Consider the following 26,997-nt stretch of genomic DNA (forward strand, 5'->3'; position numbering starts at 1 on the left):
ATTACTTTTTAATACCAGACTAGGCACACTCTCACTGCTGCGGATGTCTAGAAAAAGCCTCTTGGCAGAATTCTCCCCATCATTAATTTGGACAAAATATTTACTCTGTATCACAAGGCAAGCCTTATATCCTGGTTTAGTTTTTCCAGACCAGGTTCCTTTGTGTTTTGGGGCTTTTTTTTATTTGACCTTATTCCACTCTGGTGGACTCTGGTCATGCCCCACTCCCCAGACCCATACTGGTGCCTTTGAGACTTTGCCACAGGAGTTGTGGTTCCTCAGAGACTGAGTCATATTCAGTTACCATAAATAAGACCCATATCTCCATCCCTTTATGCGTGCATATGCACACACACACACGTCGCCCACACACACGTCGCCCATACACACATGCACACCCTCACACTATCACACTGTTATGCTTTTGTGCCAAGTTATTACACCTTAACTTCTTGGCATCGATGGAGATGTGTTGAGATTCTTCACTCAGACATTACCGTTGAACCATTGACCAAACGCTGTAGCTGAAATCCCCCCTCAACACCCAGCTGTCCAGAGATTTGTTTCAGAATGTGTTTGGCTGAACATTTTGAATAGCTAGGAGCTGTTAAGGTCACCAGCTCAACAGACAAATAGTGAAACGTAACACGGCTCTAAACAGTTGAACGTATCTTTCTCTGCCATCCCCTAAATAACATTTAAAAAGCATTAGGTGTTTTCTGGCTGAGTCCTGCCTCCCTGACTTTCTGGCAGCCCTTCAGAGCTTTCTCTTGTTCTTGGCTCTCTGCCTAAGTGCCATACTCTCTGTGGCGGGCTGTGCCAGCTGAGCGTACTGGTCATGCCTGTCCCCCTCCTCCTCCTGTCCCCTCAGACCCCCCTACCTCGTCCCCTCACAGCGTGCCACAGGAACAGAAATACTGCAGTGAGGGAGGAGTGTGCGTGACCTTGGGGAGAGAGAGCACCAATACTGCCCCTCTATCAAGGTGTCATAGATCGTCCTGTAGTGAACACTGGCTAGGTCATGTCAGATAGATATAGGATAGCCTGAACCAGCTACTGTACACCACAGTATTATGTAGTGGTTAAGAACGTTGGGCCAGTAGCTGAAAGGTTGCTGGTTCGAATCCCCTGACTAGGTGAAAAATCTGTCGATGTGCTCTTGAGCAAGGCACTTAACCCTAATTGCTCACGTAAGTTGCCCTGGATAAGAGATTCTGCGAAATTACAAAAATGAATAAAAAAAATTCAGCCCTCTGCACTTTTACAGTGAGCTCACATGCCGTATGGCTAGAAACTACCGGGTATCATTTTTTAATCCCTGAAAGATATGTTTATTTTTTGTCCATTTGTTAATCAGTCCTATGAATTTTCCTTTTGGGAATATTCGTTCTCTATCTACCAGTACATGAGAGCAGAATTCAGTGGAGAGAGCATTACCGTTTTCATCCCCTGTTGGGAAAGAAATGTTCCAACATATTTTATTACCCCGTGGAACCTCTCCTGCTAATCTGGCGGTGCTGCTTTGATGCATCATTAATATCACACTGGCCAAACCTCATTACAAATCGAAAGTGCCACAAAACAAAAACAAGAGGTAATTGCTTTTATTCTCTCGTCCTGTGTTTCCTGAATCCCAGCCTTGACTCTGTAGTACTGGGATTGTATTCAGTCAGAGAGGAGTTAGGTCTGACTGTAGTACTGGTGTTGTGTTCAGTCAGAGAGGAGTTAGGTCTGACTGTAGTACTGGTGTTGTGTTCAGTCAGAGAGGAGTTAGATCTGACTGTAGTACTGGTGTTGTGTTCAGTCAGAGAGGAGTTAGGTCTGACTGTAGTACTGGGATTGTGTTCAGTCAGAGAGGAGTTAGGTCTGACTGTAGTACTGGGGTTGTGTTCAGTCAGAGAGGAGTTAGGTCTGACTAGTACTGGTGTTGTGTTCAGTCAGAGAGGAGTTAGGTCTGACTGTAGTACTGGGATTGTGTTCAGTCAGAGAGGAGTTAGGTCTGACTGTAGTACTGGGATTGTGTTCAGTCAGAGAGGAGTTAGCTCTGACTGTAGTACTGGGATTGTATTCAGTCAGAGAGGAGTTAGGTCTGACTGTAGTACTGGTGTTGTGTTCAGTCAGAGAGGAGTTAGGTCTGACTGTAGTACTGGGATTGTGTTCAGTCAGAGAGGAGTTAGGTCTGACTGTAGTACTGGGGTTGTGTTCAGTCAGAGAGGAGTTAGGTCTGACTGTAGTACTGGGATTGTGTTCAGTCAGAGAGGAGTTAGCTCTGACTGTAGTACTGGGGTTGTGTTCAGTCAGAGAGGAGTTAGGTCTGACTGTAGTACTGGTGTTGTGTTCAGTCAGAGAGGAGTTAGATCTGACTGTAGTACTGGTGTTGTGTTCAGTCAGAGAGGAGTTAGGTCTGACTGTAGTACTGGGATTGTGTTCAGTCAGAGAGGAGTTAGGTCTGACTGTAGTACTGGGGTTGTGTTCAGTCAGAGAGGAGTTAGGTCTGACTGTAGTACTGGGATTGTGTTCAGTCAGAGAGGAGTTAGCTCTGACTGTAGTACTGGGGTTGTGTTCAGTCAGAGAGGAGTTAGGTCTGACTAGTACTGGTGTTGTGTTCAGTCAGAGAGGAGTTAGGTCTGACTGTAGTACTGGGATTGTGTTCAGTCAGAGAGGAGTTAGGTCTGACTGTAGTACTGGGATTGTGTTCAGTCAGAGAGGAGTTAGGTCTGACTGTAGTACTGGGATTGTGTTCAGTCAGAGAGGAGTTAGGTCTGACTGTAGTACTGGGGTTGTGTTTTAAAAGCACCTGTCTCTGCTGAGTGAATGACATGCATATCTCCTATAACCTGCATTACTGTTGTCCCTGGATCAGGGCTGTTTTCTCATCCTTCCACTGGCTCCAATCACAGTTGTTATTAATATACATGTAAATGCAAAGTTTGGGAGCTTGTTGTGAGACAGACATAGACGGTTGGAGAGAGTGACAGCTCTTCTGTCTCCCCACCCAGTAGTCTGAACGTCCCTCCCATCTGCCTGTAATCCACACAGACCCATCATGACATGCTGCTTCCTCTAACAAGGCTCTCATCAGTTCGTCCCTTAAACATGTCCCCCGTGTTTCAGGGAATGGACATAGCTAATAAAGAAGATGAACTGTATTTACCCTCCAGGAATCAGATGAGGTGGCCCTCGTGGCCCTTTGTGAATTTGACAGGTTTTATGAGTGTCTAATGACGTGTACTGGGGCAGCTTGACATGGGGTACAGGAGAGCTACAACTCATCCTGAATTGAGTCACTTGGGCCTCGACTGAAAATGCATTGTTTTCTCATTTTCAACACCATTGTGCGACTGACACACTTTATCAAGCTCACAACTGAAGACGGCGTTATAGGCCTTCCCCTTTGGGAAACGCCTTGCTTGTATGTTCACGCTCTTTCCTCACATTTAGTGATGCACTTGAGAAAATTGCAATAAGAAGGAAAACCACTTCAAATAATTGAAAGGTTTATTTAATTGAGCTCGTCTTCCCCCTGACTTACCACAAGCCCTATCACACCCCTCACCTTCACCTCCATGTTGTCATGCTGCCTGCTATCTTCCATCTGGATCGGCCCTGTGTGGAAAAAGCCTGGAGCCAGAGAGGGAAATACTGCTGCCATTGTTTTTTGCTCCAGACCTAGGCCCTAGAGCAGGATGGGCCCCAGCCTCCCAGAGGAACACTGTCCTGGGCCGCTTCACTCCCGACCTGGCTTCCATCGCCAGGGGAGCGCCAGTTATGGCTTTCCCAGCCGACAGAGTGAGAAGCTGGGGCTGGTGCTCCTGGCCTGAGGGCCTCCTCTGGGTCCTCTCCTGATGAATGATGAGGATTATGCCAGCACCCTGGAGCCTCTACTGGCACCCTTCGATCCCCCTGCTGAGTACTAGCTAGGGCAGCATGGTTTGAGATCTGTCACCTGGATGTCTCACAGGATAATATTGTGATGACCATGGATGTTGTTGTTACGCGTAGTTAACATGAATGAGTGACATACTGTATGTGGCAAATTACAGAAGAAGCCATTTTAACTGTCATAGCAACTACCCAACACACCAACCAAAGGAGCTAGACTTCTAGACGGTTCATTTGGGGCGATAGTAGTGTTGAGTTTCAGCTGTGTGTCTAAACCCTGAGATAGGACTTTTAATGTTTGCTTCAATAAAAGTGGCAGTAATTTTAATGGTGGCTACATTTTTCGATCGGTAAGTGATACCTGCTTTTTTAAAGTGCTACAGTTGTATCACAACAGTAATGGTAGCCCACTCTGTTTGGTAAACTGAAACAAAGGGAGCAGGACGAAAAGAGACCATAGAGAAATCAATCCCACTGTCCTCCTCCTCCACCCAGCCTCCCTATACACCCTCACACAGGGAGCCTTAATCCTGGCTCTCAGCGGTGTAATCGATAGCCTTGTGTGACATTAAAAACAGGCCCCTGATTTGATCCAACTGGCAGAGTCATTCACACTGTGCATTCCAGGGTGGGATCCCAGCCATGAAACCACATTAAGATTCTGTTGCACTTTCCTGCCTGTAATTTCACCTGATCTGCAGGGCACACGGTGGGTACCTGTCCTGTCTTCTCCCTCTTATTACTCCCTCTCTATTAGCCTAGGAATGTATCACATAGTCTTTAATCTAGTGGTATCTGTATCCTCCTTTTCCTGCCTCAGTTGGACCCATGTTCTCTTCATAATTCCTGTTTCTCAGCTCTTCAGAGAGCTCTTCCTATTGGAAGAGAGTATGTGCCACTGTACATGCTGTCATTGGCAGGTGTGGTGTGGGCACAGTGGGTAGTGGGTAAGGGCATGTCTCCCAGTCTCCTCCCGGCCACCCGAGGGCCACAACCCTGCTGTTATCTCAGCCGTAAATCCCCCTGCGGTCCCCTAATCACACATTAATGGGCTGGCTGATAGGGAGAACGCCGCCACGCTGTGCCTCGCTCTACCTGTATTATGTCACAGCCGTAGCTCATATCACACTACAACTCTACAGCCCTCCTCTGCTGGAGGTCTGGAGCGACAGGCTCAGATTCTATAACAACATGGCCAACCCTTCAACTTTAACGTCACTGTTTATGAGTTGATAGACCTTGAATGATAGTGTGAATTATGGTGGCCTATCCATCATTACAGGTTTAAAGGGTAATGACACACACACACACACCTCGTTGGGTCATTAGGTTCTGAGGTGAGATAAGTTATGATCTGTTAAGGTCATTGCATTATCATATTTAGCTAGAGACACAAACATGTCTATCATTGTCCCAATCTGGCTCAGAGGACAAACGGTAGTGACAACAGATCTAAATGTGCCTGTGTTGCTTCACTGTCCCTCTGCCTCCTGTAAGGTCTCTGGGGGAGAGGGCAGGCAGGCAGGCAGGCAGGCAGGCAGGCAGGCAGGCAGGCAGGCAGGCAGGCAGGCAGGCAGGCAGGCAGGCAGGCAGGCAGGCAGGCAGGCAGGCAGGCAGGCAGGCAGGCAGGCAGGCAGGCAGGCAGGCAGGCAGGCAGGCAGGCAGGCAGGCTCTCCTCTTCCTCATTCCCTGCCAAGGCAGCAGCAGTGAAAATGACAGGGAGTGATGTGAAAGGCACATTTCCATTTGAAGTTAGGGAAGTCACTGGAGCTGAGCTTATTATACAGATACTGTAGGATCTTAATTTGATCACTATTTTCTTGCTGAGAATTTCCTGCAGTAACACGGTTAAATTATCAGTATTTCACTTTTCATGTATTCTAATTTTGTCCAGCTAATAGCCTAACCACTGATCAAGCAACATTATGGACTTAGCATTAAAATCCGGTTGCTGAAGGATTATTTTACTACGACAATACTGGTCAAATTTAGATCCTACACCTGTAGCTGCTGGGTGATACTTTTGAATTCTCTCTCTTTTTCTCAATTCAATTCAAAGGGCTTTATTGACATGGGAAACATATGTTTACATTGCCAAAGCAAGTGAAATACATAATAAACGAAAGTGAAATAACAATAAAACAATAAAAACAATAAAAAATGAACAGTAAACATTACACTCACAAAAGTTCCAAAGGAATAGAGACATTTCAAATGTCATATTATGTATATGTACAGTGTTGTAATGATGTGCAAATAGTTAAAGTACAAAAGGGAAAATAAATTAACATAACATGTTTGTTTTTCACTGGTTGTCACGTTCGTCGTAATGTGGAAGAGAGGAGGACCAAGGTGCAACGTGAAGTGAATACATTCTTCTATTTATTTAAGAAGAAACACTAACCAAACTAATACAAAACAACAAAACGAACGTGACGCTATATATAACAGTGCAGACACAGGCAACTAACACATAGACAATCACCCACAACCCACAATGACAAAACAGGCTACCTAAATATGGTTCCCAATCAGAGACAACGACTAACACCTGCCTCTGATTGAGAACCATATCAGGCCAAACACAGAAACAGACAAACTAGACATACAACATAGAATGCCCACTCAGATCACACCCTGACCAAACAAAACATATAAACATACAAAGCAAACTATGGTCAGGGCGTGACACTGGTTGCCCTTTTCTTGTTGCAACAGGTCAAAAATCTTGCTGCTGTGATTGCACACTGTGGTATTCCACCCAATATATAAGTGAGTTTATCAAAATGTGATTTGTTTTCAAATTCGTTTTGGGTCCAAGAGAAATCTGAGGGAAATATGTGTCTCTAATATGGTCCTAAACTTGGCAGGAGGTTAGGAAGTGCAGTATGTCAGATTTTGAGTTGTGGGTACATGGGTTTTTAATTGTAAAACCCCATGTACCTATTGATCGGCTTGTTAAAGTACTTTTATCTTATTCACAGAACTAGTCCCAGTGAATAGTCTCATCATGGACTTGGTTTTGACTGTCTCCATTATGGTTCCTATCAGGATCTCCTATATTTGCATGACAGTAATCAAAGCTGTCTGTGTTTTTTCTTCATCAATCTACACACAATACCCCATAATGACAAAGCAAAAACAGGTTTTTAGACATTTTTGCAAATGTATAAAACATAAAAACGTAAATAAAACATTTACATAAGTATTCAGACCCTTTACTCAGTACTTTGCTGAAACACCTTTGGCAGCGACCTTTAGCAGCGAGCCTTGAGTCTTCTTGGGTATGACGCTATAAGCTTGGCACACCTGTATTTGGGGAGTTTCTCCCATTCTTCTCTGCAGATCCTCTCAAGCTCTGTCAGGTTGGATGGGGATCGTCGATGCACAGCTATTTTCAGGTCTCTCCAGAGATGTTCCATCGGGTTCAAGTCCATGCTCTGGCTGGGCCACTCAAGGACATTCAGAGACTTGTCCTGAAGCCACCCCTACATTGTCTTGGCTGTGTGCTTAGGGTCATGGTCCTGTTGGAAGGTGAACCTTCACCCCAGTCTCCCAGTCCCTGCTGCTGAAATAAAACCATGCTTCCCTTAGGGATGGTGCCAGGTTTCTTCCAGACGTGTCGCTTCAGTCTTGGTTTCATCAATGTGTCAGATCAGGACAGCCAACTTTATATGAATCAATAATATGCTGCCTTTTACTAGTTTGTTTTGTATTGTTCCAGTTGAGAGAGAAAGACCATAGGAGTTACTCAGAGACTACTGGTGAGCAGAGAGTGTTTGAGGAAAGGTCTAGTAGACTGGGGCGTGTTAGATCAGAAGGGGTTCAGACTGCTCTCTTCTCTGGGTGGATCTGGTAACAGTTACTGCTGGGTTCGTTGGTGTGTTGGTCATTACTAAGGGACTTTCTAAGTTAGAGAGCAGGATCATCACAGAGGATTGTAGTTTTTTTAAATACCTCCATATTGAGCCCCAGCCTCCCTCAAGCTCATCTCTAGTGTGTTAAATGTGTGTATGTGCGTGTGTGCGTGTGCGTGCGTATGGTGTGTATGTGCTTGTGTGTGATTAGAGTAGATTGTGTGCCAGAGAAAGAGAGGGTTAAAACAAATAGAAGAATCTTGCCTGAGGCACCAATCGATCAGATGCTAGCAGCAGAATTCCCAGCAGCCCACTGGTGAGGCTGTGGATCATATTAGTTCATCTCACATTCTATGTCAGGAGAGAGGAGAGGAGTGGAGGGGAAGAATGAGAGGAAGGGGGTAAGATGAAGGGAGAGGAGAGTAGAGGAGAAGAGGGTGGAGGAAAGAGGAGGAGAGAGGCGGGTGGAGGTATTCTAAAGAAAGAGTTGAATTGGCTGTTGCAGTATATCAGTGGACTGCACACTGCTTCTCCTGTTTCTATCTGTTTGGCCTGTGTGTGTGTGTGTGTGTGTGTGTGTGTGTGTGTGTGTGTGTGTGTGTGTGTGTGTGTGTGTGTGTGTGTGTGTGTGTGTGTGTGTGTGTGTGTGTGTGTGTGTGTGTGTGTGTGTGTGTGTGTGTGTGTGTGTGTGTGTTACAGTGGTGGAGGGAGGTTAGCTCCCTGTCAGTCTGTTGAAAGCACACACCTGTAGAGGGGGCGTAGGAGTGATTCTCCCATGACTAAGTAATCCCTCACCCTCCATGGGCCCTTTCTCTTCCTGGTAAGGGGTAATGGAGCTGAAGTAACCAGCGTCAGAGACACTGTTCACTGACTTTGGGAAGTAAAGTCATACACACGCACGCACGCACGCACACACACACACGCACACACAGAGAGACACACACAGAGACAGTGTTCACCCCTGGGGAGGGATTAGTGACGCCACCTCCCCCTCACCAACGTGTCTGTCAAACATCTTTCCAACACTAATACTGTGTAACTGATATGTGAACAAACATACATGCACGTTCACACAGCTCTCCCCAACATTTTGGCCAATCTAAATGTTTAATAGTACACCCTCAAACCCCTGGCTTCAGACGGCTCTAAATTAAGCAGAAAATAAATCAATGGGGGAGGGGAGAGCAGGCAGATAGACTGCAGAGCTCTTCAAAGGCCTGTTTAATAAAACATACAGGCATGCCTGTGTTCTCTGGTGAAGGGCTGTGGTGGGTGTTGGGCGGCGGCAGAGTCTTGGATGTATAGCCTAGCGAGGGGTGTTAGCGTACCGCTTACCCCTGATTATGTGCTGTCTGACCAAAGGGCTGGGCCGCGCTAGCCTGGTTAGCCACGCTGTCCTAGTTAGCATGCAGGCTGCAGGATCAAAGGGCTGCGATGGGAGCAGGTTACTAATTAATGGTGGTTAATTAGGAGTGGCTCAGACAGAAAGATGCAACGGGTTTAAACATCTGAGACGGACGCTTACATGTTTTACTGTGGGCTTTATAAAATGTGAGATGGAGGAATAGATGAGCTTTTTGCTCTGGGTGTGGGTGTTTCTCTCTCTCTTCTCTCTGTATCTCTCTGTATCTCTCTGTAACACCCACACACAGACATGCAGTAATAACTCCCTGAGCATCTCTTCAGAAGTGAAACTCCCTAATAATTACAGTAATACCCACTCATCAGTAAAAACCAGTGTAGGAATTAGAGAATGACCGATAATTGGCCGAGCCGATATATTAGGCCGATATTGGCCTTTTCAAGTCTATCAGCTATCGACTCTTCAGCTTTGCCGATAGACCCTCTACATAGCAAAACTGCAGCAGTAGCAAGCTAGTTCATTCTCAAACAGAAAGGTGCAGTATTGAGGAATTTATGAATTGACACAGTGTCCAAAATCAAACTTCTGTTGCAAATATTAGTTTATTGAATTCACTAACAATAAGGCTCATGTTGACCTGCCCGGACATGCATGCAATAAATAAGATAGCTAGTTAGCAGATAGCTATGTGACCTGTTAGCAAAGATTATGATAACTAACCTTTTTACGCCAATAAATTACATTATCCAGCCGGTAATTTGTGTGACCAGACTTTCTCAAATAGTACGTAAGTACCCTGGCCTATATCATGTCCTTCCATACAAGCGTGACATGCTGAAGTGATGCTTCTATGCAAATGTTGTTGATCGGTAGGCTAATATAAGTCCCAAATGGAAGTCAAACATATTGTTTGTCATCTGTAGCACCCTAGACTCCACTGATCAGCCTAAACAAGCTCAATAACTCAATGCATGCACTCCTGCCTGTATTGTGAATTGGGCTATGCCATCTTCATCCAGTTCATCAAGAGATTTACCATTCAAACAACATTATTACCATGATGTTGGTGTATAGTTAGATTACAGAAAACAATTCTAATGTATTGTTTGATTTTAAAATGTATGCATTAATGCATACACGGCCGTCTCTGGGAAATTCTGTCATCGGAATTTTCAAATGTAATGGTATTGAATATCGGCATAAAGTATCGGCCTCCTTGACTCCCAAAAATTGGTATAGACATCGACCCTAACAAATCCATATTGGTCGTTCTCTAGTAGGAATTACTTTCACAACACTGTTACAATGATATTGCTTCACCTTACTGCCTTATCATACAGACTTCACTATCTCCATTTCCTCCTCCACGGTGGACAACCAATATTCCACATGAACAGTAAAGACACAGTACAAGCAACATAGCACCATAATAAAGTCTGCGGTAAGGGAGTGATAATGAGTGAATGGGGTATAGTGAGTCTACTCTGCATTTTTGGGGTAGTGTGTTAATGATGTTCCATTGGCTCCTGTTTGAGTAGTAGTGATTCATATTGACCCGGCGTCGCCTGCCTCCCATTCTGCTGACTTCCCTCTAATCACGGCCCACCGCAGGAAGATGCTCTCTCAGCACCATGTATTAGGGGGAATGGGGGGATGGGTGGAGAAGAGAGGGCACAGATGAGGCAGTGTGGCAAGTCCACGGGATGCTGGGTAAATTAATTGTGGCCCTGTACCGCCAATTAGTCCCAGCTCCCTTTAATTGGTGCTGAATGGGTTCCAAAGGCCTATGTGGGGAGATACGGGGTGCAGGGTTGGAGACACACACACAGAGGTGCCATCTTCTATCCCTCAGGCATTAACGACATCATGCTCATTTGCATTTAAAGCAGGTCTGATAGCCACAGCTCACTGGTCTCAGAGCAGCAGTAAAGAACTGACATGTCATTAGCGTTTACAGCCACTGGCTGCCATGTTGCTGCCTTTGTGTTGCCTCATGTATTAGCTTCTAGTGGGTTCTACTGGGTCTCTACTGATGTGGTCCTGTGTGGCTCAGTCTATAGAGCATGGTGCGTGCAACACCTTGGATTGTGGGTTACGTTCCCACTGCTGCCATCCATTCATTTCGATAAAAGCGTCTGCTAAATATACGTTGATTGACACAAAGCTGTAAGGTGTGTCTGTTCTTACTCTTCTTATCTCTCCCCCTCTCATTTCTGCCTCATGTCTTTGATGTGGGAAATGACAGGGGTACATAACTGGAGCATTGCGTTGCTCAGCAGGAGACATTACTGTATGTAATGAAAGGCTTTAAAGGAGACGTTACTGTATGTAATGAAAGACTTTAAAGGCTCTAAAGGACAAGTTACTGTAGCATTGCTCAGCTCTAAAGGACAAGTTACTGTAGCATTGCTCAGCTCTAAAGGACAAGTTACTGTAGCATTGCTCAGCTCTAAAGGACAAGTTACTGTAGCATTGCTCAGCTCTAAAGGACAAGTTACTGTAGCATTGCTCAGCTCTAAAGGACAAGTTACTGTAGCATTGCTCAGCTCTAAAGGACAAGTTACTGTAGCATTGCTCAGCTCTAAAGGACAAGTTACTGTAGCATTGCTCAGCTCTAAAGGACAAGTTACTGTAGCATTGCTCAGCTCTAAAGGACAAGTTACTGTAGCATTGCTCAGCTCTAAAGGACAAGTTACTGTAGCATTGCTCAGCTCTAAAGGACAAGTTACTGTAGCATTGCTCAGCTCTAAAGGACAAGTTACTGTAGCATTGTTCAGCCCTAAAGGACAAGTTACTGTAGCATTGCTCAGCTCTAAAGGACAAGTTACTGTAGCATTGCTCAGCTCTAAAGGACAAGTTACTGTAGCATTGCTCAGCTCTAAAGGACAAGTTACTGTAGCATTGCTCAGCTCTAAAGGACAAGTTACTGTAGCATTGTTCAGCTCTTAAGGACAAGTTACTGTAGCATTGCTCAGCTCTAAAGGACAAGTTACTGTAGCATTGCTCAGCTCTAAAGGACAAGTTACTGTAGCATTGCTCAGCTCTAAAGGACAAGTTACTGTAGCATTGTTCAGCTCTAAAGGACAAGTTACTGTAGGATTGCTCAGCTCTTAAGGACAAGTTACTGTAGCATTGCTCAGCTCTAAAGGACAAGTTACTGTAGCATTGCTCAGCTCTAAAGGACAAGTTACTGTAGCATTGCTCAGCTCTAAAGGACAAGTTACTGTAGCATTGCTCAGCTCTAAAGGACAAGTTACTGTAGCATTGCTCAGCTCTAAAGGACAAGTTACTGTAGCATTGCTCAGCTCTAAAGGACAAGTTACTGTAGCATTGCTCAGCTCTTAAGGACAAGTTACTGTAGCATTGCTCAGCTCTAAAGGACAAGTTACTGTAGCATTGCTCAGCTCTAAAGGACAAGTTACTGTAGCATTGCTCAGCTCTAAAGGACAAGTTACTGTAGCATTGCTCAGCTCTAAAGGACAAGTTACTGTAGCATTGCTCAGCTCTAAAGGACAAGTTACTGTAGCATTGCTCAGCTCTAAAGGACAAGTTACTGTAGCATTGCTCAGCTCTAAAGGACAAGTTACTGTAGCATTGCTCAGCTCTAAAGGACAAGTTACTGTAGCATTGCTCAGCTCTAAAGGACAAGTTACTGTAGCATTGCTCAGCTCTAAAGGACAAGTTACTGTAGCATTGCTCAGCTCTAAAGGACAAGTTACTGTAGGATTGCTCAGCTCTAAAGGACAAGTTACTGTAGCATTGCTCAGCTCTAAAGGACAAGTTACTGTAGCATTGCTCAGCTCTAAAGGACAAGTTACTGTAGCATTGTTCAGCCCTAAAGGACAAGTTACTGTAGCATTGCTCAGCTCTAAAGGACAAGTTACTGTAGCATTGCTCAGCTCTAAAGGACAAGTTACTGTAGCATTGCTCAGCTCTAAAGGACAAGTTACTGTAGCATTGCACAGCTCTAAAGGACAAGTTACTGTAGCATTGCTCAGCTCTAAAGGACAAGTTACTGTAGCATTGTTCAGCTCTAAAGGACAAGTTACTGTAGCATTGCTCAGCTCTAAAGGACAAGTTACTGTAGCATTGCTCGGCTCTAAAGGACAAGTTACTGTAACATTGTTCAGCTCTAAAGGACAAGTTACTGTAGCATTGCTCAGCTCTAAAGGACAAGTTACTGTAGCATTGCTCAGCTCTAAAGGACACGTTACTGTAGCATTGCTCAGCTCTAAAGGACAAGTTACTGTAGCATTGTTCAGCCCTAAAGGACAAGTTACTGTAGCATTGCTCAGCTCTTAAGGACAAGTTACTGTAGCATTGCTCAGCTCTTAAGGACAAGTTACTGTAGCATTGTTCAGCCCTAAAGGACAAGTTACTGTAGCATTGCTCAGCTCTAAAGGACAAGTTACTGTAGCATTGCTCAGCTCTAAAGGACAAGTTACTGTAGCATTGCTCAGCTCTAAAGGACAAGTTACTGTAGCATTGCTCAGCTCTAAAGGACAAGTTACTGTAGCATTGCTCAGCTCTAAAGGACAAGTTACTGTAGCATTGCTCAGCTCTAAAGGACAAGTTACTGTAGGATTGCTCAGCTCTAAAGGACAAGTTACTGTAGCATTGCTCAGCTCTAAAGGACAAGTTACTGTAGCATTGCTCAGCTCTAAAGGACAAGTTACTGTAGCATTGTTCAGCCCTAAAGGACAAGTTACTGTAGCATTGCTCAGCTCTAAAGGACAAGTTACTGTAGCATTGCTCAGCTCTAAAGGACAAGTTACTGTAGCATTGCTCAGCTCTAAAGGACAAGTTACTGTAGCATTGCTCAGCTCTAAAGGACAAGTTACTGTAGCATTGCTCAGCTCTAAAGGACAAGTTACTGTAGCATTGTTCAGCTCTAAAGGACAAGTTACTGTAGCATTGCTCAGCTCTAAAGGACAAGTTACTGTAGCATTGCTCGGCTCTAAAGGACAAGTTACTGTAACATTGTTCAGCTCTAAAGGACAAGTTACTGTAGCATTGCTCAGCTCTAAAGGACAAGTTACTGTAGCATTGCTCAGCTCTAAAGGACACGTTACTGTAGCATTGCTCAGCTCTAAAGGACAAGTTACTGTAGCATTGTTCAGCCCTAAAGGACAAGTTACTGTAGCATTGCTCAGCTCTTAAGGACAAGTTACTGTAGCATTGCTCAGCTCTTAAGGACAAGTTACTGTAGCATTGTTCAGCCCTAAAGGACAAGTTACTGTAGCATTGCTCAGCTCTAAAGGACAAGTTACTGTAGCATTGCTCAGCTCTAAAGGACAAGTTACTGTAGCATTGCTCAGCTCTAAAGGACAAGTTACTGTAGCATTGCTCAGCTCTAAAGGACAAGTTACTGTAGCATTGCTCAGCTCTTAAGGACAAGTTACTGTAGCATTGCTCAGCTCTAAAGGACAAGTTACTGTAGCATTGCTCAGCTCTAAAGGACAAGTTACTGTAGCATTGCTCAGCTCTAAAGGACAAGTTACTGTAGCATTGCTCAGCTCTAAAGGACAAGTTACTGTAGCATTGTTCAGCCCTAAAGGACAAGTTACTGTAGCATTGCTCAGCTCTAAAGGACAAGTTACTGTAGCATTGCTCAGCTCTAAAGGACAAGTTACTGTAGCATTGCTCAGCTCTAAAGGACAAGTTACTGTAGCATTGCTCAGCTCTAAAGGACAAGTTACTGTAGCATTGCTCAGCTCTAAAGGACAAGTTACTGTAGCATTGCTCAGCTCTAAAGGACAAGTTACTGTAGCATTGCTCAGCTCTAAAGGACAAGTTACTGTAGCATTGCTCAGCTCTAAAGGACAAGTTACTGTAGCATTGCTCAGCTCTAAAGGACAAGTTACTGTAGCATTGCTCAGCTCTAAAGGACAAGTTACTGTAGCATTGCTCAGCTCTAAAGGACAAGTTACTGTAGCATTGTTCAGCTCTAAAGGACAAGTTACTGTAGCATTGCTCAGCTCTAAAGGACAAGTTACTGTAGCATTGCTCAGCTCTAAAGGACAAGTTACTGTAGCATTGCTCAGCTCTAAAGGACAAGTTACTGTAGCATTGTTCAGCCCTAAAGGACAAGTTACTGTAGCATTGCTCAGCTCTAAAGGACAAGTTACTGTAGCATTGCTCAGCTCTAAAGGACAAGTTACTGTAGCATTGCTCAGCTCTAAAGGACAAGTTACTGTAGCATTGCTCAGCTCTAAAGGACAAGTTACTGTAGCATTGCTCAGCTCTAAAGGACAAGTTACTGTAGCATTGCTCAGCTCTAAAGGACAAGTTACTGTAGCATTGCTCAGCTCTAAAGGACAAGTTACTGTAGCATTGCTCAGCTCTAAAGGACAAGTTACTGTAGCATTGCTCAGCTCTAAAGGACAAGTTACTGTAGCATTGCTCAGCTCTAAAGGACAAGTTACTGTAGCATTGCTCAGCTCTAAAGGACAAGTTACTGTAGCATTGCTCAGCACTTAAGTTACTGTATTATGTAATGACAGTGTGACATCACTCTGAGACTTGTTGTTGAACTGCTCTCTGCTGCTGCGCGTATCGTCAGCACCTGCCTAGGATTTCTTACTTACATAACCTGCTACCGTTTCTCTCTGTTCCTATGCATCACAATTAATTTATTGTCATGTCATCTTCAGAGTTACACATACACATATACATACACATACAGATGATGTAATAGTGTTAAGGATAGTGGTGGAAAAAGTTCCCAATTGTCAGACTTGTGTAAAAGTAAATCAAATTTGATGTAATTTGTCACATGTGCCGAATACAAAAGTTGTAGACCTTACTGTGAAAGGATGAATACAACAGGTGTAGAACTTACTGTGAAATGCTGAATACAACAGGTGTAGAACTTACTGTGAAATGCTGAATACAACAGGTGTAGAACTTACTGTGAAATGCCGAATACAAAAGGTGTAGAACTTACTGTGAAATGCCGAATACAAAAGTTGTAGACCTTACTGTGAAATGCTGAATACAACAGGTGTAGAACTTACTGTGAAATGCTGAATACAACAGGTGTAGAACTTACTGTGAAATGCTGAATACAACAGGTGTAGAACTTACTGTGAAATGCTGAATACAAAAGGTGTAGAACTTACTGTGAAAGGCTGAATACAACAGGTGTAGAACTTACTGTGAAATGCTGAATACAACAGGTGTAGAACTTACTGTGAAATGCTGAATACAACAGGTGTAGAACTTACTGTGAAATGCTGAATACAACAGGTGTAGAACTTACTGTGAAATGCTGAATACAACAGGTGTAGAACTTACTGTGAAATGCTTACTTGCAAGCCCTTAACCAACAATGCAGTTTTAAGAAAAATAAGAGTTAACAACATATTTACTAAATAAACCAAAGTTTAAAAAAGTAACACAATAAAATAACAATAACGAAGGTTATATACAGGTGGTACTGGTACCGAGTCAATGTGCGGGCTACAGGTTAGTCGATTACTTAGTTATTAGTAATTGATGTAATATGTACATGTAAGTAGAGGTAAAGGGACTATGTATAGATAATAAACAGAGAGTAGCAGCAGCGTAAAAAAGGAGGTCAAAGCAAATTATCCAGGTAGCCCTTTGATGAACTGTTCAGGAGTCTTATGGCTTGGGGATAGAAGCTGTTAAGGAACCTTTTGGTCCTAGACTTGGCGCTCCGGCACTACTTGCCGTGCGGCAGCAGAGCGAACAGTCTATGACTAGGGTGGCTGGAGTCTTTGACAATTTTTTGGGCTTTCCTCTGACACCGCCTGGTATAGAGGACCTGGATGGCAGGAATCTTGGCCCCAGTGATGTACTGGGCCGTATACACTACCCTCTGTAGTGCCTTGCAGTCGGATACCGAGCAGTTGCCATACCAGGCGGTGATGCAGCCAGTCAGTCAGTCAAAGATCAGTCAGTCAGTCAAAGATACCTTAATAGAAAATGACTCAAGTAAAAGTGAAAGTAACTTTCACTACTTTAATAAAGGTATTTGGTTTTAAATATACTTAAGTATCAAAAGCAAATTAAATTGCTAAAATATACATAAGTATCAAAATTAAAAGTATCAATTATTTCAAATACCTTATATTAAGCAAACCAGGCAGCGACATTTTCTTGTTTTTCTTATTTTACTGATAGCCAGAGGCACACTCCAACTCTAAGATATTATTTACAATGAAGCATGTGTGTTTAGTGAGTCTGCCAGATCAGAGGCAGTAGGGATGAACGGGGATGTTCTCTTGATAAGTGTGTGAATTAGACCATTTCCCTGTCCTTCTAAGCATTCAAAATGGCTGTCAGGGAAAATGTATGGAATAAAAATCACATAATTTTCTTGAAATAAATATAAAAGTTGTCAAAAATATAAATAGTATAGAAAAGTACAGAAGCCCCCAAAAACTACTTAAGTAGTACTTTCAAGTATTTTTATTGAAGTACTTTACAGCACTAGTTAAGGATAGGGTAAAGAGTCCTAGCTGGCCTGTTGACCCCTAAAATATAGTGTTCTCAACTCTCTTTCCTCTTATCTTCCCAGGATCCCGTCTGCGCCAGGAGGACTCCCCACCCCGGATCGTAGAGCACCCCTCTGACCTGATCGTGTCCAAGGGGGAGCCCGCCACCCTCAACTGCAAGGCGGAGGGGCGGCCCAGCCCTACGGTGGAGTGGTACAAGGACGGGGAGCGGGTAGAAACGGACCGGGACAACCCTCGATCTCAACGCATGCTGCTGCCCAGCGGCTCCCTTTTCTTCCTACGTATCGTCCACGGACGACGCTCCAAACCGGATGAGGGCTCCTACGTCTGCGTCGCCCGCAACTACCTGGGAGAAGCCATCAGCCACAACGCCTCGTTGGAAGTAGCATGTAAGTGCAGCTCATGTTGGGGCTTTTCTTATTTCCTCTTGGGCCTCTGGGCCTCTGGGCCTCTGAGCCTCTGGGTTCGGTGTGAATGGAAGAGAAGGGGGTTTAGACTGGAGCTGGGGCTGAATAGAAGACTCCAGTTTCCTACTCTATTTCCCCCCTCAATGTGCTCATTGAGTTGGATAATCTCACAGGAGATGGTTCAGGATGTGTTTGGCCCATTCGCCCCAGTAGGCCCAGTCCTGGGGGCAGATTGGCCTGAGCATCCCAGGGGGGGTGCTCCTGTAAAGGGCCCTTGGTAGGGGGTCAGGAGCTACAATAGGAACAAAGTGCTTTCTGTTGTCCTTCTAGCTCTGGTGTTTGTCAGGGAGATGGATCAGAGTTTTTATACACAAATCAGTCATTGTATCTGTGTTTGGTCATCTTTTAGTAGAGAGAGTTACCTCAGTTGTTTCCTTGGTTGTAGACTAGACTAGTGGAGCTCCTCTTTATTGCCTGCTAGACGGTCTTAATGATGGACCTGCTTTGATGTGGATGGGGCATTCCATCATTGTGAGGGTCAGTGACTACGCTGAAAGGTTTGGGACTAAAAGCTTTCAAACAAATAGACAGTGAATAATATACAGTACATAGAAAGAGGACGGACACCGCTGCTTATTCATTTAACTCTTAGCATAATGATTGGTGCTCTGTGTTGACAAATTTGTCCTCAAGGCTGGTTGGTTTCTGAGGTCAGATCTTAGCCATGTTATCTGTACTGTGTCTCTACTGGCTGGTCTGAGGTCAGCTCTTAGACATATTATCTGTGCTGTCTGGAGAGGGAACATTGAGAAGAGGATCTCAGATATCAACCGCTTCTCAAGCATGCCCAGGAGCTGTCACCAAGGCCCTCATTGTAATCTAATCGAAAGAGAGGGGTTCGGGGGATGTGCGGTGGTCTTTTTACGGGTGCTGGTGACTGGGGCTTGAGGGGAGGATCTGATGGTGTGTAGGGGAGTGGGGATGAATACTAAAGGCTACATGAGCAGGCAAGATACATTCTGTATGTCAGCTGTGGAGTTACTATACTTTCTCAGTATTTGGTTGTGGATGATGTGTATATTTATAACTCTTGATGTACTATCAGGTGTGTACTACAACAGAGCAGTAACTCAAGATAATTGAAATAGCCATAATTAAAAAGATGAATAAAAAAGGATTCAATTGTTGCTTTCAAGGCCTCTGCCTTTGAAATGAGAGAGCCTGGTACCATGGGAGGACCATGGGGATATAGTAGCAGTGGGTTGGTCACAGAAGAGCCTGGTACCATGGGAGGACCATGGGGATATAGTAGCAGTGGGTTGGTCACGGAAGAGCCTGGTACCATGGGAGGACCATGGGGATATAGTAGCAGTGGGTTGGTCACAGAAGAGCCTGGTACCATGGGAGGACCATGGGGATATAGTAGCAGTGGGTTGGTCACGGAAGAGCCTGGTACCATGGGAGGACCATGGGGATATAGTAGCAGTGGGTTGGTCACAGAAGAGCCTGGTACCATGGGAGGACCATGGGGATATAGTAGCAGTGGGTTGGTCACGGAAGAGCCTGGTACCATGGGAGGACCATGGGGATATAGTAGCAGTGGGTTGGTCACAGAAGAGCCTGGTACCATGGGAGGACCATGGGGATATAGTAGCAGTGGGTTGGTCACAGAAGAGCCTGGTACCATGGGAGGACCATGGGGATATAGTAGCAGTGGGTTGGTCACAGAAGAGCCTGGTACCATGGGAGGACCATGGGGATATAGTAGCAGTGGGTTGGTCACGGAAGAGCCTGGTACCATGGGAGGACCATGGGGATATAGTAGCAGTGGGTTGGTCACAGAAGAGCCTGGTACCATGGGAGGACCATGGGGATATAGTAGCAGTGGGTTGGTCATGGAAGAGCCTGGTACCATGGGAGGACCATGGGGATATAGTAGCAGTTGGTTGGTCACAGAAGAGCCTGGTACCATGGGAGGACCATGGGGATATAGTAGCAGTGGGTTGGTCACAGAAGAGCCTGGTACCATGGGAGGACCATGGGGATATAGTAGCAGTGGGTTGGTCACGGAAGAGCCTGGTACCATGGGAGGACCATGGGGATATAGTAGCAGTGGGTTGGTCACGGAAGAGCCTGGTACCATGGGAGGACCATGGGGATATAGTAGCAGTGGGTTGGTCACAGAAGAGCCTGGTACCATGGGAGGACCATGGGGATATAGTAGCAGTGGGTTGGTCACGGAAGAGCCTGGTACCATGGGAGCACCATGGGGATATAGTAGCAGTGGGTTGGTCACGGAAGAGCCTGGTACCATGGGAGCACCATGGGGATATAGTAGCAGTGGGTTGGTCACGGAAGAGCCTGGTACCATGGGAGGACCATGGGGATATAGTAGCAGTGGGTTGGTCACGGAAGAGCCTGGTACCATGGGAGGACCATGGGGATATAGTAGCAGTTGGTTGGTCACAGAAGAGCCTGGTACCATGGGAGCACCATGGGGATATAGTAGCAGTGGGTTGGTCACGGAAGAGCCTGGTACCATGGGAGGACCATGGGGATATAGTAGCAGTGGGTTGGTCACGGAAGAGCCTGGTACCATGGGAGCACCATGGGGATATAGTAGCAGTGGGTTGGTCACAGAAGAGCCTGGTACCATGGGAGGACCATGGGGATATAGTAGCAGTGGGTTGGTCACGGAAGAGCCTGGTACCATGGGAGGACCATGGGGATATAGTAGCAGTGGGTTGGTCACGGAAGAGCCTGGTACCATGGGAGGACCATGGGGATATAGTAGCAGTGGGTTGGTCACGGAAGAGCCTGGTACCATGGGAGGACCATGGGGATATAGTAGCAGTGGGTTGGTCACAGAAGAGCCTGGTACCATGGGAGGACCATGGGGATATAGTAGCAGTGGGTTGGTCACGGAAGAGCCTGGTACCATGGGAGGACCATGGGGATATAGTAGCAGTGGGTTGGTCATGGAAGAGCGCAGCTGGAACCATACTCTGTGTTTTAGTGGTGGTGGGGACGGTGTCATGTCCTCATCTCCTCTTAGATCTCACCCCAGAGTCAGGCTCTGCTGCCCCAAACTGATGACTGTTCCTCTGCTGTCTTTTATCCACTCAGTCACTCACCCTGCATGGTTAGAGGCCTGCCTTCAGAAAGACTGAAGGCCTCCCAATGAATACATCAAATAGAAATGTCAAGGAAAATAAACAGAGAGTCAAACAGGGCCCCACTTTCCATAAATTGGAATGCTAAAAATATTCCCCCCAAAAGTGGACAATATAGGGTATTTATTTCAGAGGTGGGTTCTTCAAGTAGAAGAACAAGAGGCTTGGCTGGAGCAGGATGGTAGCAGGACTGGAGCGGTGCAGGCCAGAGTAGAGACAGTGGCTGGCCTGGCCCTGCCCACAGCACTGGGCTGCTTATTCTGGACCAGGTTCATAATGACAAGGTTCTGAGCAGCAGCCCTCTCTCGCTGTCTCACTCTGTCTCTCTCTGTTTCTCTGACCCCCATTCTCTACCGCTCACACTCCCCCACATATCATTTTGTTGTCAGAGCAACCAGGATAGAACCCTGCAGGAGAGAGAAGGAGAGAGCAGAGAAAACTAAGCACTGAGCTTTTACAAGACCTTGTTTAAACTTCAGGACAGGGACAGAGTACCCTACGTGCCATGGACTGAGTATACAGGCCTTTTAAAAATATTATTTGGACTTTGCATGCTTGTGTTTGCTGAAAAATGTTAGCCAAATCTCAAATTTATCCTAGTTTATCCATTTGCCATTTTAGGGTTTTATTCCAAGGATTTATTGGCTAATTCCACGGTGAGTTCATGAAACCCCAGAGAAGGAAGGTAAAGCATTAACAGTGTTTACTCTACCAAGCTCTCAGAGCCCTGCAAGAATCTAAAAGCAAAAAAACACAATTTCTATACACTGTTATTCTGACGACCTGGCTTTTACAGTTCTCCTACACTCGAGCGACTGTAAACATAATCCAAGTTTCAAAAAGTCATGTTTTGCCAGGCTGGGGCGAGCTAACCCAGTTTGTTTGGTTTATCATTAATGACACACAGTACAGAGCCGCAATCTCTCCATCCCACCCTCTTAATATAGACAGGGTTAATGGATTCACCATGAATCATGGTAGTCGTGTTTGTTCTATACTATATTACTGTATACTATACTATACTTAAACAATAAGGCACGAGGGGTGTGGTATATGGCCAATATACCAGGGCTAAGGGCTGTTCTTATGGATTGTTTTATTCTTTTTTTTTAACCTGTATTAAGGGATTCAGCCCTTAGCCGTGGTATATTGACCATATACCACAAACCCCTGAGGTGCCTTATTGCTATTATGAACTGGTTGCCAACGTAATTAGAACAGTAAAAATAAATGTTTTGTCATACACATGGTATACGATATGATATACCACGGCTTTCAGCCAATCAGCATTCAGAGCTTGAACCACCCAGTTTATAATATACTGTAATTGCCTAGTTAAATACGGTTAAATAAAAATAAATAAACAAGTATATAATATACTATACTATAATGTGCTATACTACAGTACTATACTATATGTTCTATACTATACCGTACTGTACTATAAAGTACCGTACTGTACTATACTATAATATACTGTACTATACCATACTATCCTATACTATAGTGTACCGCAATGTACTATAATATACTGCACTATACTATACTGTTCTGTACTATACTATACTGTACTATACTATACTATGCTGTACTATTCTGTACTATAATCTACTATAGTGTACTGTACTGTACTATACTATAATGCGCTATACTATACTGTACTATACTATATGTGCTATACTATATTGTACTATACTGTACTGTACTATACTATAGTGTACTATAATATACTATAATATAGTGTACTATACTATAGTGTGCTATAATATAGTGTACTATACTATATTGTACTATACTGTACTATAATATAGTGTGCTATACTATACTGTACTATACTATAATGTACTATAATATAGTGTACTGTACTAGTATGTACTATGATATACTGTACTATACTATGCCTTGCTATACCATAATATACTATACTATGCTGTAGTGTACTATGCTGTACTATACTACGATGTTCTATACCATAGTTCACTATACTATACTGTACTACACTATAGTGTACTATAATATATTGTACTATACTATGCTGTACTATAATATACTATAGTGTGCTATACTATACTGTACTATACTATACTGCACTGTACTATAATGTACAGTACTAGTATGTACTATGCTATACTGTACTAAACTATACTGTACTATACTATGCATTGCTATACTATAATATACTATGCTGTACTGTACTATGCTGTACTATACTATGCTGTTCTATACTATGGTGTAATGTACTATACTGTACTGTACTATGCTATACTGTACTATTCTATAATGTACTATACTATAGTATACTATACTGTGCTATGCTATACTGTACTATTCTATAATGTACTATATTATAGTGTACTATACTATACTGTACTATACTGTACTATACTGTACTATTCTATAATGTACTATATTGTAGTGTACTATACTATACTATACTATACTATACTATACTATACTGTACTGTACTGTACTATACTGTACTATCTATACTCACACAGGCTCAAGGTGGGATTAATTCTCTCTCTATTGATGTTTGCTTTGTATTTGTAATGGAGACGCCAAGTAATAAGACAGCTTTGTTCCTGTTTAATAGCATGGAGAGCAAAGAGAGATAGCGATGTACTGTTTAACTACAGAGAGGACTGACTGACTGACTGGTTGGCTGACTGGCTGACTGACTGGCTGACTGAACCTGCTCTCTAGCAGGCTAGAATCCTCTGACTGCACTGCAGGCCACATTAAGTAATGTACAGTATCCAGCTGCCTTTCAAAGAATGACAAAAATTCCCCACCCCAGTTTTTTATGCTTTTTTTACTCCATTTTTTTTTACTCAAATTTTTTTAACTGCAGCTGTTAAAACAAGGATCAAAGCCAGAAAAAGTTTTAGACTTAACGAAATAGAAAGAGAGAGAGACAGTCTTCCAAAGGGCCGACCATTATCCTCATCTCTCAATTTTTACTGTGTGTTAATGTGTCAACACTGTGTAGGTGCCAATGAAAAGAATATCTCCTTCTCCCTTTTATCTCCTACTCTGCCCCCTCTCTCTCTCTCTCTCTCTCTCTGTCTCTCTCTCTCCCTCTCTCTCCCTCTCTCTCTCTCTCTCCCTCTCTCTCTCTCTCTCTCTCTCTCTCTCTCTCTCTCTCTCTCTCTCTCCCTCCCTCTCACACACTAACACACACATGCAGTGCTGTGTACAGTTGACTATCAACCTTGGCTGTATCAAAGTAGTTTCCTCTTACCCATTGTACAGTACATACTACAGAGTGCTGAGAGGCACTAAGAATAGCTTCCTGTTTGCCTGGAGGGTCGGTGGGTGAGATAGTGAAGTGAGGTAATGGACGGCACGCTGCTCCACTTGACAGAGATATAACCCTGGGGTCTGCTGTTTGTCTAGTGGCCTAGCTGGCTGGCTGGCTGCACAGAGCTACTGACCACACAAGCACAGCACAGCACAGCACAGGGCTCACTGCTGGACTCATGAACACATGGATAGACATGGCTCTCTGGAGTTCTGAGTCACTCCATTGAGAAAGAGAACGAGAGATGTACAGTTGAAGTCAGAAGTTTAATTACACTTAGGTTGGAGCCATTAAAACTCATTTTTCAACCACTCCACAAATTTCTTGTTAACAAACTATAGTTTTGGCAAGTCGGTTAGTACATCTACTTTGTGCATGACACAAATAATTTTTCCAACAATTGTTTACAGACAGACTATTTCACTTATAATTCACTGTATCACAATTCTAGTGGGTCAGAAGTTTACATACACTAAGTTGACTGTGCCTTTAAAAATATTTGAAAATTCCAGAAAATGATGTCATGGCTTTAGAAGCTTCTGATAGACTAATTGACATCATTTGAGTCAATTGGAGGTGTACCTGTGGATGTATTTCAAGGCCTACGTTCAAACTCAGTGCGTCTTTGCTTGGCATCATGGAAAAATCAAAAGAAAACAGCCAAGATCTCAGTACTCAAGTATTAACACCATGGGGCCACGCAGCCGTCATACCGCTCAGGAAGGAGACGCGTTCTGTCTCCTAGAGACTAACGTACTTTGGTGTGAAAACTGCAAATCAATCCCAGAACAACAGCAAAGGACCTTGTGAAGATGCTGGAGGAAACAGGTGCAAAAGTATCTATATCCACAGTAAAACAAGTCCTATATTGATAACCTGAATGGACGCTCAGCAAGGAAGAAGCCACTGCTCCAAACCTGCCATAAAAATGCCAGACTACAGTTTGCAACTGCACATGGGGACAAAGATCGTACTTTTTGGAGAAATGTCCTCTGGTTTGATGAAACCAAAAAAGAACTGTTTGGCCATAATGACCATCGTTATGTTTGGAGGGAAAAGGGGGAGGCTTGCAAGCCAAAGAACACCATCCCAACCGTGAAGCACGGGGGTGGCAGCATCATGTTGTGGGGGTGCTTTGTTGCAGGAGGGACTGGTGCACTTCAAAAAATAGATGGCACGAGGGAGGAAAATTATGTGGATATATTGAAGCAACATCTCAAGACATCAGTCAGGAAGTTAAAGCTTGGTCGCAAATGGGTCTTCCAAATGGACAATGACTCCAAGCATACTTCCAAAGTTGAGGCAAAATGGCTTAAGGACAACAAAGTCTTGGTATTGGAGTGGCCATCACAAAGCTCTGACCTCAATCCTATAGAAAATGTGTGTGCAGAACTGAAAAAGCATGTGCGAGCAAGGAGGCCTACAAACCTGACTCAGTTACACCAGCTCTGTTAGGAAGAATGGGCCAAAATTCACCCAACTTATTGTGGGAAGCTTGTGGAAGGCTACCCCACACGTTTGACCCAAGTTAAACAATTTAAAGGCAATGCTACCAAATACTAATTGAGTGTATGTAAACTTCTGACCCACTGGGAATGTGATGAAAGAAATAAAAGCTGAATTAAATACTTCTCTCTACTATTATTCTGACATTTCACGTTCTTAAAATAAAAGTAGTGATTTTAACTGACTTAAGACAGGGAATTGTAATAGGATTAAATGTCAGGAATTGTGAAAAACTGAGTTTAAATGTATTTGGCTAAGGTGTATGTAAACTTCTGACTTCAACTGTACATATACATATATAGAGAGAGTATGACCATATTAGAGGCACATATTTCATTCAGATTTCATATTTCATTCAGTTTTTTTTATTTTCCCTTCTGTACTTTTGCTCATTGTTACAACACTGTATATAGACATAATATTACATTTCACATGTCTTTATTCTTTTGGTCAGAGCGCGAGAGAGAGAGAGAGAGAGAGAGAGAGAGAGAGATCCTGTCAAGCTTACATTTGAATAGAACTCTTTTATAACACTTATGTAACACACTTGATATAGTCCTAGACACAATGTCAAGCTAGCTTGCTCCTGAGTGGGGGAGGCTTATGACCCGGGGTGCATAGAGAGAGGGTTGATCCTGGAAGACACAGGGCCGTGCCTGGGGCTCATCTATGGAGCGGGGTGGGGTGGAGCGGAGCAGGGGGGGACAGTTGGCAAGTGCCAGTGTAAAGACTGGGATGGCCCCCTCCCACTGCTCTGAGTACCCGCCTGTCTCCCGAGCAGGAAATCCCTTGTACTACATCTGTTGGCCCTCAAAGAGCCAGGGTCTTTATGTTAACCCCCACACCCACTACCCAAATCCCAACGTATGAAATCCATCAGCATTCTGTTTCATACCGCTGTCCTCGCTCAGTCAGTGTCTTCTCTTCCCTGCCCCCTCATTTCTCCCCAACCCCTCCTTCCCCGACCCCTCCTTCCCCTACCCCTCTCTCTCTCTCTCTCTCTCTCTCTCTCTCTCTTTGCCACA

General features: G+C 44.1%; 1 protein-coding gene across 1 annotated transcript in view; it reads left to right on the top strand.

Moving 5' to 3' along the window:
- Nucleotides 1-26,997, top strand: part of LOC120018973 (roundabout homolog 1-like) — a 415,988-nt gene that overhangs the window by 74,638 nt on the left and 314,353 nt on the right. Inside the window, exon 2 of the mRNA XM_038962182.1 lies at nucleotides 17,648-17,974. Coding sequence (XP_038818110.1) covers nucleotides 17,648-17,974 — 327 coding nt within the window. The remainder of the gene's footprint in view (nucleotides 1-17,647; nucleotides 17,975-26,997) is intronic.

This window comes from Salvelinus namaycush, chromosome 23 (assembly GCF_016432855.1).
Source record: "Salvelinus namaycush isolate Seneca chromosome 23, SaNama_1.0, whole genome shotgun sequence".
Classification (NCBI taxonomy): domain Eukaryota; kingdom Metazoa; phylum Chordata; class Actinopteri; order Salmoniformes; family Salmonidae; genus Salvelinus; species Salvelinus namaycush.